The sequence below is a fragment of the Agrilus planipennis genome, unplaced genomic scaffold (genome assembly GCF_000699045.2).
Source record: "Agrilus planipennis isolate EAB-ADULT unplaced genomic scaffold, Apla_2.0 scaffold40, whole genome shotgun sequence".
NCBI lineage: Eukaryota > Metazoa > Arthropoda > Insecta > Coleoptera > Buprestidae > Agrilus > Agrilus planipennis.
Genome location: NW_020438938.1, coordinates 580,987 through 594,353, shown reverse-complemented (window position 1 = coordinate 594,353; position 13,367 = coordinate 580,987). Strand labels below are relative to the sequence as shown.

Here is a 13,367-nt window from a genome sequence, read left to right as displayed (position 1 = left end):
TTGACTTGCGTGCAAAAACCTCTTCGATTCCGTGGATAATTTATAATGACAGTGCCAGAACAGCCTTAACCGGGCCCAACCGCGTTTCATTCCTTGTAGATGCGATACCCAAACACATACACACACTTACACGTACAACAAAACTCTATGTAACGTAACGGGTACGTACGGTCTTCGTAGATCAAGATGTCCAGATGCTTCGGGGCAACAGTTCACCTTGTACTTACCCGGAGAAGAGGTGATCGAAGTCAAGTCGGTCGGAAAATGGAATAAAGGTTTTCGCTTTTTAGATAGTACATCGGTAGCAGCAGCTCATGTTGAAAGGCTAATGGTGCTTAATAATATGCTCGAATAAATAGCAGGAGATGTAACACGTACAGAAAGAAAAAAATATCATCGAGTCAAACCAGCCATTCACGATTACTATTGTTGATATTATTCGTCTTTTTTTTGTGTCTCTAACTAATCATGGGAGCGTCCGCTTGCTGAATATGTCAAGGCTTCTCCTAGCGCTTTAGTTTCTATCTAAACCATCAGCTGCCAAAAAATCCTCCGCATCATTCCCATGTGTTCAAATGAGATCCATATTAAAACGAAAAGGAAACTTATGTTTAGTGAATGCAGAGGATTTGAACTGGAAGCAACTGTAGCTGTTGATCCCAGCGGTATTTGGTGACTCCGGTTGATGGATTTTCTTTCGATTCGCCTGACGCATGAAAGTAAAATAGACGGCGAGCTTTTGCGTGCCTATAAATTAAACTTTTCCACCTGACCGTAATTAGAGCTTCGCTTGTTTCATTCGTTCATCGTCGGTTGAAATTCCTGCCTGGATTCCTTCTTCTCCCGGTACGGATGTTCGGTACGTAATTTATGTAGACGAACATTCCTGGTTGGTCCCCTTCAGCTTGCTTGCGTTTCCTCGAGACAAGAACGCAGCTTTGTGTTGCCTTTCCGCGCGCTCAGAACCGTTGTCTCGCAATCGTTGTTACACTTGCCACCCGGAAGACAGAGGCTCTCTCCTCCTCCTCCTCCTCCTCCTCCTCCCCTCTCTCTCTCTCTCTCTCTCTCTCTCTCATCCGAACCTCCCCATCCCACTACGCCCCGTTCCAGCGCCGTCGTCTTCATCTGCATGTCACGTCACTCCGCTTCCTTCCGGTTAAACGAATCGCTAAGATTTGCAGCGCTTCCACCCTTGCCAACTCGGATCAAGTTGTCTTTTTGGGGAACTCGGCGAAAGCACAACACGACGACTACGACGAAGAAGAGGAAGAATGGAGGCACCACCGATGCGATGCGACCGACGCCCGACGTCTTTTGTAGTTCCGTATGCAGCACGTACGCTACCTACGCTTCGGTGCCATTCAATAAAAATCTATTCGAAATAATGCCGTGGTAACGCGGGGTTTCTTCTCGGATTATCGACATTCTGTTTTACGCGGTTCTATTATGAGTAATTTTTCACAACTCCGCCGCCACAACGTGTTCAACTCATTCCTTAAATCGGAAAAATATTCTTACGCGTTATTACGACCTCAGTAATGATAATGATAAAAATCTATGGCAAAGAATTCCAACATTTTCATTAATAGATCCTTATATCGGTGATATCGTATGCACGATATGGGAACGAAAATCGTGTCGGATTTCTCGTGATTGTGCGCCAGCATTTTCGCCCACTTTATAATGCCTTAATGGCATTTCATGTTGGATCATTAACTATTGAGCAGCCAACAGTCGTTATGCTCGCTGCACTTGATAAATGTACCGAATTTGAATTACTAATCTCGGGAAAACGTCGATTATCTACTTACGGTCTACGATCATACACGCATAACTCGGGGTTCGGTTCTCTTTTACGGCACGACGGAAACTTCGCCTTGCAAATTATAACGATCGAGTAACAAAAGCCATCGGATATCGAAACTAGTTTAGCTACAGCTTGCTACTTTACTTAATAAGGAAGGATTTAAGAACCGAAGACTATCAGCTCATTTTCGCGTTCCATCCTGCAGTCTTCGCATGTGTATGAATTTTTGTACTTTATATTCAGATGCGAGCGAGTCAATAACTCAAGTCGTCCTGACGAAGGTGATGTGTGTGTGTGTAGATATATATATATGCGGTCCTTGGAGACCCTTAAAAATCAGGGGCGTGCGTGTGTCACTAGGTGAGCGACGCGTCTCGACGCGGATGGATGGAAAGCCGAGACGACCCTCTTCAATTTTCTACCCGTTTCACATACGCGGGAATAACAGTAAACTTATGCATGCGCCGAGGCCTATTCGGATTCCCAACATAATAATAAAAATCACTATGCACGCATCGAACTCCGTCTGCCCTGATAGGGTTATGGCCCTCGGAAGACCCGTTCAAGGTGTAACGACGACGTGGCGTCGCGGCGTTAGTAGGCGACGGTAGCAACAGCGCGCCGTCTACTTCTACTTCCTTCGTCGTTATTGCCGCAACAACTAATGGCGATGCAACGGTCGATCCCTGGGGACGTCGTTTGTGCCGTTCGTTGCACATTGTCCTGACGTCCCTACTCAGCGACGTCCTTTTGATATATAGACACCGGGATACGACGTCCGAATCATTGCATCGTAAATCTACGATTTTACTGGATTTACGGGCAGCACAAATCGAAGAATCGAATTTTAAAAACACTTCCAGTTCCTGGAGAAAAAATTCAGTGCAACAAACAACAACAAAATCTATCCTCATGTACCTTTGCTCACAAAAATGCTAACTAAATCAAGAAAGAGTTTCACAAAAGGATAATTTTGAACGTTTTGTTTATTACAGTTGAGGATATATACGTATAAATCCTTGGAATAAAGGACGATCTCATGACACAAGGAATAGAAACCATCCGATAATCTTAGTTTTTTTAATTCCTTGTGGGATATTTACGTGACGAACTTTCGCGTAATCAATTTTCTGTTTAGTCATGACAACGAATATTTTTAACATTACCTATGGAACCATCAAGGCGCGAAGCCCATTCGTTCTTATAAGTATTTTTTTTTTACAAAATGTCTATCTCCTTATCTTTATCAGTACGAAATCCCCAATCCCCAATGTCGATATCGATGCGATTTAGAACATAAATTGTCCGTGACCGTGTTTCCTGTGGACAATAATTCACGCGAGTGAAGTGGTAGCAGGGTGTAGATTTTTGGGGAGAGAGAAAATGCGAACGGCTGGGCTAACTGTGGACAGTCAGACGTCGTCGTCGTCGACTGTAACCATCGTCAGCAGTTCTGTCACCGGGGATACTACTATGACATTGTTATTAAGCTTCGCCAAGCAAGCACGGGCGTGCTTCCGGTAGGTGGATGGATGATCCCATCAACCCTCCGACACTGATTATCTTTGTTTTTCGCGGACGGGCGGGGCTACACGACATGCGGCGACATGATTTTGAAACGTCATTAAACGAGAGGGACGTAACAGCACCGGCAAACTTGCTGATCTGACAAAACGTCGCTATTTCCAACTAGATGAACGTGAAAATCGTTCAGGCACGTACCGGAATTTACCTAACGAGAGGGCAAGAATCAGATACAAAAACATAAAAAGGCGTAATAAGGAAAGGGAATTGTCCTGGTTCATCATCATCATAAGGTCATCAGTCTTAAGACTGGTTGGACACGTACCTCCACTCTTTCCTATCCTGAGCTAAACTTCGCATTTCCCTAAAACTAAACAGCCCACATCCTTAACTATTTGCGAAGAGTAATCTAATCTAGGTCTACCTCTACCCCTCCTAACTCCTGTTTCTGCCTCTAATATGTCTCTGACTAGACCTTCATGCCTCAGAAGGTGTCCTACCAACCTATCTCGCCTATTTTTTATTGTCTTCCATAGAGTCCTCTGTTCTCCTATTCTTTCCAATACCTCTTCATTTCTAACCATTTCTACCCACGATATCCTCATCATTCGCCTCAACACCACATTTCGAACCTTTTCTTTTCCGCCGCTCCCACTGTCCATGTTTCGCACTCGTACAACGCCGTGCTCCAAACATAACCTTTAACAACCTTTTTCGAATTTCTAAATTAATGGTTATTGTTATTAAAATGATTTACTAAAAAACTACTATCAAGTCAAGTAGTAGTAGTTATTTTTATTGTAAAACAAGTTGGTCCAAGTCATCTTGGTTACTGACGACATGGGATCGAAGAATGGTCCAAGATTACGGCATCGACCATCATCGGTGGTGGCGGTGGGAGCGAGATGGAATGAGAGTGGGCATTAGAGAGTGTTTATGGGAAAATGACATGAAGTAATGGTTCGGTCGGCAGTTCCACTTACAGCTATTGTTTTCTCGAAATTGGATTGTCGGTATAGCGTTGCTCGCCTGTCGCAGAGGCGGTACGGCGGCAACATCCCCCGACGAGAAGAGAAGAGGGTTGCTCGCTCGCCCTCACTTCACTTCACTTCTCTTCTCTCCAATTACCTAGATTGCTTCTCGGTACACATCAAACTGGCGCGGCGCGGGCGCTTCTTCTTGTTTCGCGTCCGTTTTGCCGTCCCCGTCGTCGGCGTCGTCGTCGACGTCGTTGCCGCCGCGTGCTGTCAAAATGCGCGGCTCGTACATAAATTATGCACGGTTCCCGGGAGATGCAACTGCTCGCCAACTTTATTCACTTAACAGTCATGAATTTTAAATAAGCAGCGCTTAACCGGTCCTCTCTGCAATTAAGAAATGAGCAATTCCGCTAAAATATCATAAAGAATAAAGAGCTACGCGTCAAGGGAATATCGATCCCACTGCTCTTTCTTTCCAACTCCTGATATGCTCATGCTCGATTCTGTTCTCTTCCTGAGCTTCCACCCACCAACCCACCCACCCATCGCCCTCTGTGCTGCATTATTTACCGCCTCTCTGTTTGTTTATTTTATTCTACGTACAACGTACCTTATTCTTTATATAGATTGTAAAACTCGAATCCGACTTCTTTGTTGTTACTATTTTTCTTCCTGTTCTGACGATCTAAATTTGCATTAAAAAGGCCCAAAGCCCTTTTGTTTATGACTTGTCGTTAAGCCTCATGTACGTTTGTATTAAAGTAATGAAATTTGTGGTATTTTTGCAATTTTTCCTGACTTCACGTTCAAGGAATAACTGAGAAATCACAGTTGAAAACGTAAAGTCTTCCTCTTGTGATAATGCGAAGTAGTGAAGCAGGGAAAGGCGCATTATTCGGAAAGCATCGGGCGTTGTGTTTTCCTTCACCCGGAAGCAATAAGTACGCAGTTCTATAAGTCTGAACGGTCCGTGGTCTCGCACGATTTGCTCGATCCAATGTTTATTTCCGATAGATATGAGACGCGCGAGGAAGATCGCGTTCGGTATCGGAACTCGAAGACGCGTGACGACTTCGACAGTTTCCAGACGCCACGACGCGCGCTTTTCCCGCATCTAAAGCCCCGAGGAACTCGTTATTTGACGACACACATCCGACCTGTGGATGGAATTGCCAATAAAACCCATCTAAATACGTACTACGTAACGCCAGACGACAACGGATCCCGTTTTGCCCTAAAACGTCCCGGAATCTGATGATGACTGCGAGGCACCCTCTCTTCGACTATCGGTTTTTTTTTTTTTGCGGAAACTTGATTTGAATATGTTATCCGTCTATTGAATGAAACCAAGTATGGAAATCCGTTATCCAATAATTTTGGTTGATCCAATGATGTGTTTTGTTGTTTTCAAATATCATACAATTCGAGAACCATTACACGAGAACACATTAATTCTTTTTCCGTGGCAACACTTTAACAAGATAATAATCGATCGAGGGTTTGCGGTTGTTGTATAAGAATCGCTAATGATGACTGACAGGAACGAGCTTGCATAGTAACGAGATATTGGTGCCCCATTGCATTAACAACCCTTCTTCCTTTCATTGAATTAATCCAATTGCTGGCCACCGTCGCCTCGCCGCCAACGAGATCCTTCTCAAATAACCGACAGTGCTACTGAATGGATCCCGCGTTTCCCAGTTATTTTTTAATATTCAGACGCAAACCCCATAAACACGGTAACCCGATACCTCATCCAACTCCTCCGCCACGCAACATCAACAACAAAAGAGACAGGATCCGGTATCGCCGCAGCACTTGCACCTGCCTCGAAACCATTTTTTTTTTTCTTTTTGTTTTTTTCTTCATCCGATATCTGGAAGGGATCAACAATTTTCGGTTTTGTTTCGAAAGATAAGGGGGACCGGACTCCCAGAACGACGCTGGGTTGTTAACAAGGTCCACGTAGGTGTTATTCGGATTGTTCCTTCTGGCTGCTGTCATATGATATTTCATTTTGGTACGATTCCTTTCAGCATTTATTGCTATTGACTGGAACGACGAACTAATTGCGTTCTCTTTTGTTTCAGCATCCGTACCCTTCGGAGGACCAGAAGAAACAACTCGCGCAGGACACGGGGTTAACGATACTTCAGGTCAATAACTGGTAAGTTCTACTCAATTTCCTCTTTTTTCCTTTAGCAAGCAATTTCCGCCCAAGAACAAAACGAATTATATATATATGTCAATCTGTAAGATCTGGCATTTTCTACAACAACTATAGAGAATGTCTAACTGACTGAACATTTAGGCGATTTGAGTAAAGTGCACAGTGTACTAACTTCAAATATTAGAGATACAACCAAAACGAGTTGCACTGCTTTCTCAAGCAACTTAGCTCTATTGTAAAATGTAAAAGACTAAAGACATTTGTTTTTTTTTTTAAATTGTGGCGTAGTGGGTGTGTAAGATATGGGACATAGGTCGGGCGTCATTCTAAATTTAACGTCGAAACGTTACAAAATCGCGAATGCAACGCGATAATTCACGCTACGCGCGGTAATTTGTGGTAGATTCGCCGCGCGGTATGTGCGCCGCTGCTTAATTGCTCGCTGCTGATATTTTAAATTATGTTTGCAATAATTCGCGCCGCCGTTCGAAACGTTTCCGCTGTTAAAATGCACATTCATTTGCGCGAGAATGTTATTGCGAATGATAGCGTTGTTTTTAGAATAAATTGGCTTTATTGCTGCATTCTTGCCGCGACAAATTTACGAAAATTAGGGAGATAAATCTATAATAGCGTTACGCCTAATTTTCTACCATTCGTTCCATTTTCCACCCCCTATATTTTCCTATTTTTGTCAAAAAAAATCTGTCTATCTTTATCAGCAACAAATCGCGTTTAATCTTAAAGAATAATGAAGAACGTTTCGTCTTTCGTATTTCAAGTTTTTTTGTAACAAGCGTAACTATCGATCGGCGTTACCGGGCGGTTATTTAGAGTCCGAAGCGGACCATTTATTGGTCAAAGAAAGTTCTCTCTCCTCGTCTTTGTAATTAAAGGGAAGAAAAGGGCACTTTTGCGTGGTCGGTTGCTCGCCCTGCGGCCCAAGTCCACATCGATTGCAAATAATCCATTAAGGGCTGTCCTGCAGCGACTGAACGATCGTTCGAGCATGTTTACGATCCTGAAGAGGGCGATTACTGTCCGACGTACGAGAAAACGGACGCCGCGCCGTTGTCGTCGGTACTACCGAGACGCTTCGCTCTATGTGTGTCGTCGCCGTTCTACACGCTTCGCCAACACTCCTTGATGCCGCTCTTATGGCCCTAAAACTGACCATCCGACACTTCCTTACTGCCTCTCACGGCCGACCAAATCGCTAATTTATACACTCGGGTTTTCCTGCTTCAGGAGGTGAAGATATCGACAAAATCGACTCTCTCATTCCTTCGTGAGAATAATTCCTCACTATTAAACCCGGTCATGGATATCTTGACTGTCCCTTATGATTAGTAAAGTCAATGAAGAAGCAAAAGACGAACGCATTTAAAGTTATTTTTCCGAGCGAAATGCATTCAGTCAGTGGTGTGGTAGTCGTCGTCGACGGCAGGAGTTTTCGTTCCCCAGAGTTTTTTCGTTTTCACGAGTCCATGTCATCATCATTTTTCATAGCGCTCCATAGCATTACCGCCCGGGGACATTGTCTCGTGCGGGGGTTCACCTGGGTTAATGCAGAGCGCCATCTAGCTGTGATAAATTGTCGTCGCACGAGGGGAGTCGTTATCAACTCGAGCGGTTGAAATTACGCTTAGACGGCAGCTACGTTCCATCTCACTCGCCCTCTCTTACTATAACTTCTTTCTTTATTTCGCTCTCTGGCCAGAGACCTTTCCTAAATTACTTAATTTTCTCTATCTATCTGGATGTTTTGAACGCCAGACGATGCACATTATGCAATTGGAAAAGTTTTTTATCTACATCTAGTCATATTCGAGTCAGAGCATTCGCCCTCGAATATTTCGTGTGCCGAGTTCAATAAATTCATGACGTCGCAATCCGCGCGGTATCATCTGGTGCTAAGCGTCCTCCGACAAAGTTATTGGAAGGTGTGGATTAAATGAGGGTTGAAGAGATTTGCTAATAATATACGTCGTTGATCCGATTCAGATGGTCGGGGTTAAGCTCCCGCACCGTATGAATCTGGCCATTAAATGTTTAATTATAACAACTGACGACAATTATGCAAACTAACGGGAGGGTGCGACGATGCTCGAGACTTTCGGGGGACCTACGCTGGCCTGAACCCTGCGTCACTATTTATTAAAATAATTTAATCCGTTGAAAAAATGCACTGCAGTTATTACCTGCTTATTGACTGTTAAGAAGGGTAATAACGTTTTCAAGTAACGGAAATTTAAATTTATATTATCATTCAACGGAATAGATAGATTGATATGGAAGTGGGAAGGATGGATAACGTTGGCAACCTGTTGTGTCGCACGTATCATAAAACACCAAGTCAAAACTATAAAGTTGAAAGAAAGTCCCTTTCGGTTCGTCTTCTTCGCATCAGGTTCGGTCGCAACTAGCAATTTTACAGCTTACATAATTTACATTGTCGTTTTACTGCTAACTAAAAATAATCCGTAAATCTAAATTGACAGCTAACGCAATAAATTACAGTTATGACAGAAGAATTCGAGACATAATTCACGCGCGTGGCGTTTACAGCATTTTTATAACGCCACAAAGAGGAATAAACCGGGGGAATACGTCCTCATTTTCCATTATCTTTACAACGTTTCGATTCAATTAACAAAAACGGGAGGCAGCCGACCGCAACACGTCCTTTCGCGTCGCGTCGCGTCGCATCGCATCGCATCGCGTCCTGCCGCGTCGCGCCGCAACGGTTATCCAATAAAAGCCAGTTTTACGTGCGGAGAATAAAACCGCGACCGCGTAGTGAACACAAATTAGATACAAATTTGTATAATGACCATGCAGCTCATAAAGAGAGCGAGCCACCTATCTCTCCAAGTGCGCCACCGACCGACATCACCCTATCTAAACTGGTGCGCTCGTAAAACCGACAATATGTCATTCTCAGCTGTTGAATCGTATACATCGTAAAACTAACACGCTCACGTACGTACGTACGAGTTCACATACACATAACTACAATAGGAGAGAATGAGGCGACACTTTAAACGACGCGGCGCAAAATAATTCGTCGATATGGCAACAGATGTCGTAATCGACAGCCAAATGTGCCATAACCTCAATTTAATGAAAGTTATTACACGAATGTTCAAATATCACCTGCTTCTCTGAAAATCGTCCTAAATTACCCGAACTCCCAAAATCTTTTGATAGAAGCGTTACACAACTCGAAAGCTTTAAATTAAGTTTATTGGACATATTACTATTATATGAATTTTCCTATATCACTATATCACGACGTATTTTTCAATAGATGACGCCGCCTTTGATGTTTGTTAAAATATGTACCAAATATCTTATTTACAATCGCCATCCTCATCTGTTTTCTGAAATATTATTTGATACTCAATTCTTAAATTGCCCAATTCCCAGAATAGAATCAAAAGAAGTAAGATGTAATCAAATTTTCGTGTTATTCAGTAGTAATAAAACTTTCAAAAGCTATCACGTCAATATTGTAGTGATAACTAATCAATCAACGAAGGAACTGGGATTACATTTATGTACAGCATACATACTGACTATGACCCTCACATTGACAATCGACGACTTAGAAAGAGACAGAGAGGATGAGGACGCACACCCATATACGTACGTACATATGTATATATATATAAAAACGAAACGTGCACAGAATGTCTATGATTAGATTTGAAGAAACATTTCCGGAATGAAAATGGATTGATTAATCTCTGTAATTCCGATCAGCTTGGACAATAATTAGATTAGTTGTTCCCCAGCCGCGGCTAACTAGATTACGGGGCGGACAAATGGCGTTCGCACATAGCGCGCGCACACGTTAATTGTCATCGATTTTTATAAAGTAATTATCAACGGGATACGATCGCAGAATTTATCATCGTACCGGTTAATATCACGTCGTGTCTCCGATCCCAAAAATTTCAGATCCTAGTAACTGGTTTCCACTAAATTTTTCTTCACCCTTCTTCCTGTCCATTGAAAAGTCGTCCAAGCTTGGGGACGATATTTCTCACGGTATCTATCTGTCAGAAAAGTGATTATGAGGGACAAGGAGGTGCATGGAATCTGGAGAGGCTTCAATTATGAGATTGAAGTCCAGAGCTTTGACAAGAAGGGAAATGTCTTTTCTGTTGGTATGTTTCCAAGGAGCTTTTAGCCAAAGGGATGGGCTTGCGTTAGAATGGTTGTGCCGCTGGCTCTGGAGTTTTCAGGATCCCTTTCATACGATGTGAAATTTGCAACTAAAGGTTGACATTGTGTGATAAACACCTATTAACTTCTCCCAGAGGAAGTGTTCGAGTTCAATCCCATAACACAGAGGAACTCGTTCAGAAAATTCATTCGTTAAAACGTTCAGCAATTTCCACGTTCAGTTGCCCATGTATTTACCTATCGCTGATCTCGGAAGTACATTTTTCCCTCCTCTATCGAAACATTCTAGTACATGGTCTTATTTTTTGCTCGTTTGAATACCAAGCTTGGCAACGATATTTCTCACGGTATCTATCTAAACGCCGATGTGCAAGCAGCAACTACAGAATGAAAGCAAGAAAGAAGTAATTCCTTAATCAGATTCTTCGTAGCGTTTTCTGATTTTCCTCTGGCATAATGCGGCATAACAGAACAACTATGCGCTGGGTACGACCGCATCGACTTGGACTTCCATAGATGGAAGCGCGGGGTCCGTGTCCGTGGTGCCGGTGCCGTCGCCAGGGTCGCAGCGTTCCCGATAAATTGGAAACACGGAGCATAGCGAAGAAAAAGAGAGCGCGAGCCTGTGCCGCATGACGCAAAGTTTAATTGGAAAGGAAAATTGCCCCCAATGAAGAACGCAATCAACAAAATTCCGAATAGTACCTATTCGTGCATCCAACAAAATAAAAGTTACTGCAAACACCTATAACAATTTCCTTCTTCGTTTTCATTTGTTATTTTATAATGCATGTATTGTTGCGCCATGGTGTAGTTTACGTCTATTATAGTAAAAGTTCTTTTCCATCTCAAATTTTCTTTCCACGTTCGTTCGTTTGTTCGTGCCTCGAATTCTAAACTTTCTAACGCTACAAATTTCATTCATGCGACTAATTAAAACTTAAGTGCATTCTTAAGGCAGTATTTCTCCCGTTGTAGTAATTAAGGCAAGGAGCGAGAGTTATCCGTAAAGAGGCAGCGTATCTTAGCAGCGTTTAGCTAATTGCACTATTGCCAACGTGGAGAGACTAATTTTCTAGGAAGCGCAGAGCCGTATTCGCCAAATATTCACTTTCAACAGCTAGTATATTACCTACAAGAATCAAAATATACACTCGCTATTGTTTAGAGTACCTACTTCACAATCTAAAATTAGTGTAATTAATTTTTTGTGATTCAAAATAGAGATTCCTGGTCGACTTATTATCAGAAGATGCTGTAAAAGGGTTAAAGGGAGTCCGCCACGGAGCCTATAATTATTGTCCGTTTACGGCAGGCTAATGTTACCGTTGGGACGCGTCCCGACGCGTCGTGACGCCCCTATCAAAGGGTTAAAGTAAGACGAATCACTTTCATATCTCGGCCGGGTGAGCACGTGTACATTCCGGGGATCCACCGCCCGCCGCCGCGCCGCATCGTATCGCGCGCGCAGTCATTACGGCCCTTCTACTCCCTATTTTCATTTCCTCCTTCAATAGTTCATTAAAAAGGTGTTTGGAAGGCTATTAGACGGCCCAATATTACTCCTGAGAGAGCTATTCCACGCCGACGCCGACTACTACACGACGCCACCGCCAACCGCTCCACCGACGTCGCCATCGCTACGCCGACGAACCGAAGCAACGGAATTGCCTTCTTGTTCGCCATCTATGAAAAAGCGTTAAATTACAACTAAGGGGCAGTTATAACGCGACAAAGTATAAATTACTGGCTTACAAAATATCAACAGAGAAACTACAATAGTAAATCCCACAGGATCAGACGATTCCCCTTTTTTGTGTATTCGATTTCTAAGTGCATACGATGACGGGCAAATTTTGCACCTGATATTTTCAATGAAAAATATTCGAACGGAAAATATGTACGGGAAAGGTTGAAGCAGCCGAGATATTAGATCGGTAATATCCATGCTGCTTTATCATTTCCATGTGGTTCTCGTTACAATTCGAGTTTTCCTCCTGTCAGGCCGCTGTCTAGGTGTTTATTTATCACCGCGGTCTCTCTCGTTTGCTTGTGTTCCGTTCCTGCTCTTCTTCGCCGGGACTTCGTTCCTGGCGCAAGGCCTACAACCTACCTACTTACTATAGGAAGGATATCCAGAGAGAGGGCGACATCATCGTAACAGCGGCAGTAGCAGGAGCAGGCAGCAGGCAGCAGGTTGAGTGTTATTTATTGCCTCGTTCTTGCCGCTAAGCCCTAAGCCCAGCCGACCTGAAATAAAGAACGCATCTACCGGGATAGAAGAACGCCCGTCGTAATCCCAAACCCGTGATGTATGGCCGTCCTGTCCCATATTCCCTTCAATTCCAGGTAAAGAGCAAAACCAATTTTCCAAAAGCTCCCGGCGCAAATGAATCCCCCGTGCGCTCTCTCGCCCTCTTTTCTACTCCTTTCGAGCGCTTAACTTTCCTCCTTTTTTCCTCCATGCCACTCGGCTGCAGATCAAATGTGCGTTGTATCAAAAATCCTTACGACGCCAACCAACCAACCGCGTCTCCTATCGTTCAAAGAATTTCCATTCAGATGATTTCCTTGGAGAAAAACGACAAAAGCTCATCCGGCTGCATTATATCTGCTAACATCCGAAATCACTCATCGTCAGAAGGTACACGAAATGAAACACTAGAAAATCGGCAGGACTACAGTTAGGTCCTCA

General features: G+C 43.4%; 1 protein-coding gene across 9 annotated transcripts in view; it reads left to right on the top strand.

Annotated features, from left to right (window-relative positions):
- Window positions 1-13,367, top strand: part of LOC108740886 (homeobox protein homothorax) — a 286,672-nt gene that overhangs the window by 255,462 nt on the left and 17,843 nt on the right. For all 9 annotated transcript variants that reach the window (XM_025974404.1, XM_025974408.1, XM_025974402.1 and 6 more), the window contains one exon: window positions 6,402-6,478. In XM_025974404.1, coding sequence (XP_025830189.1) covers window positions 6,402-6,478 — 77 coding nt within the window. The remainder of the gene's footprint in view (window positions 1-6,401; window positions 6,479-13,367) is intronic.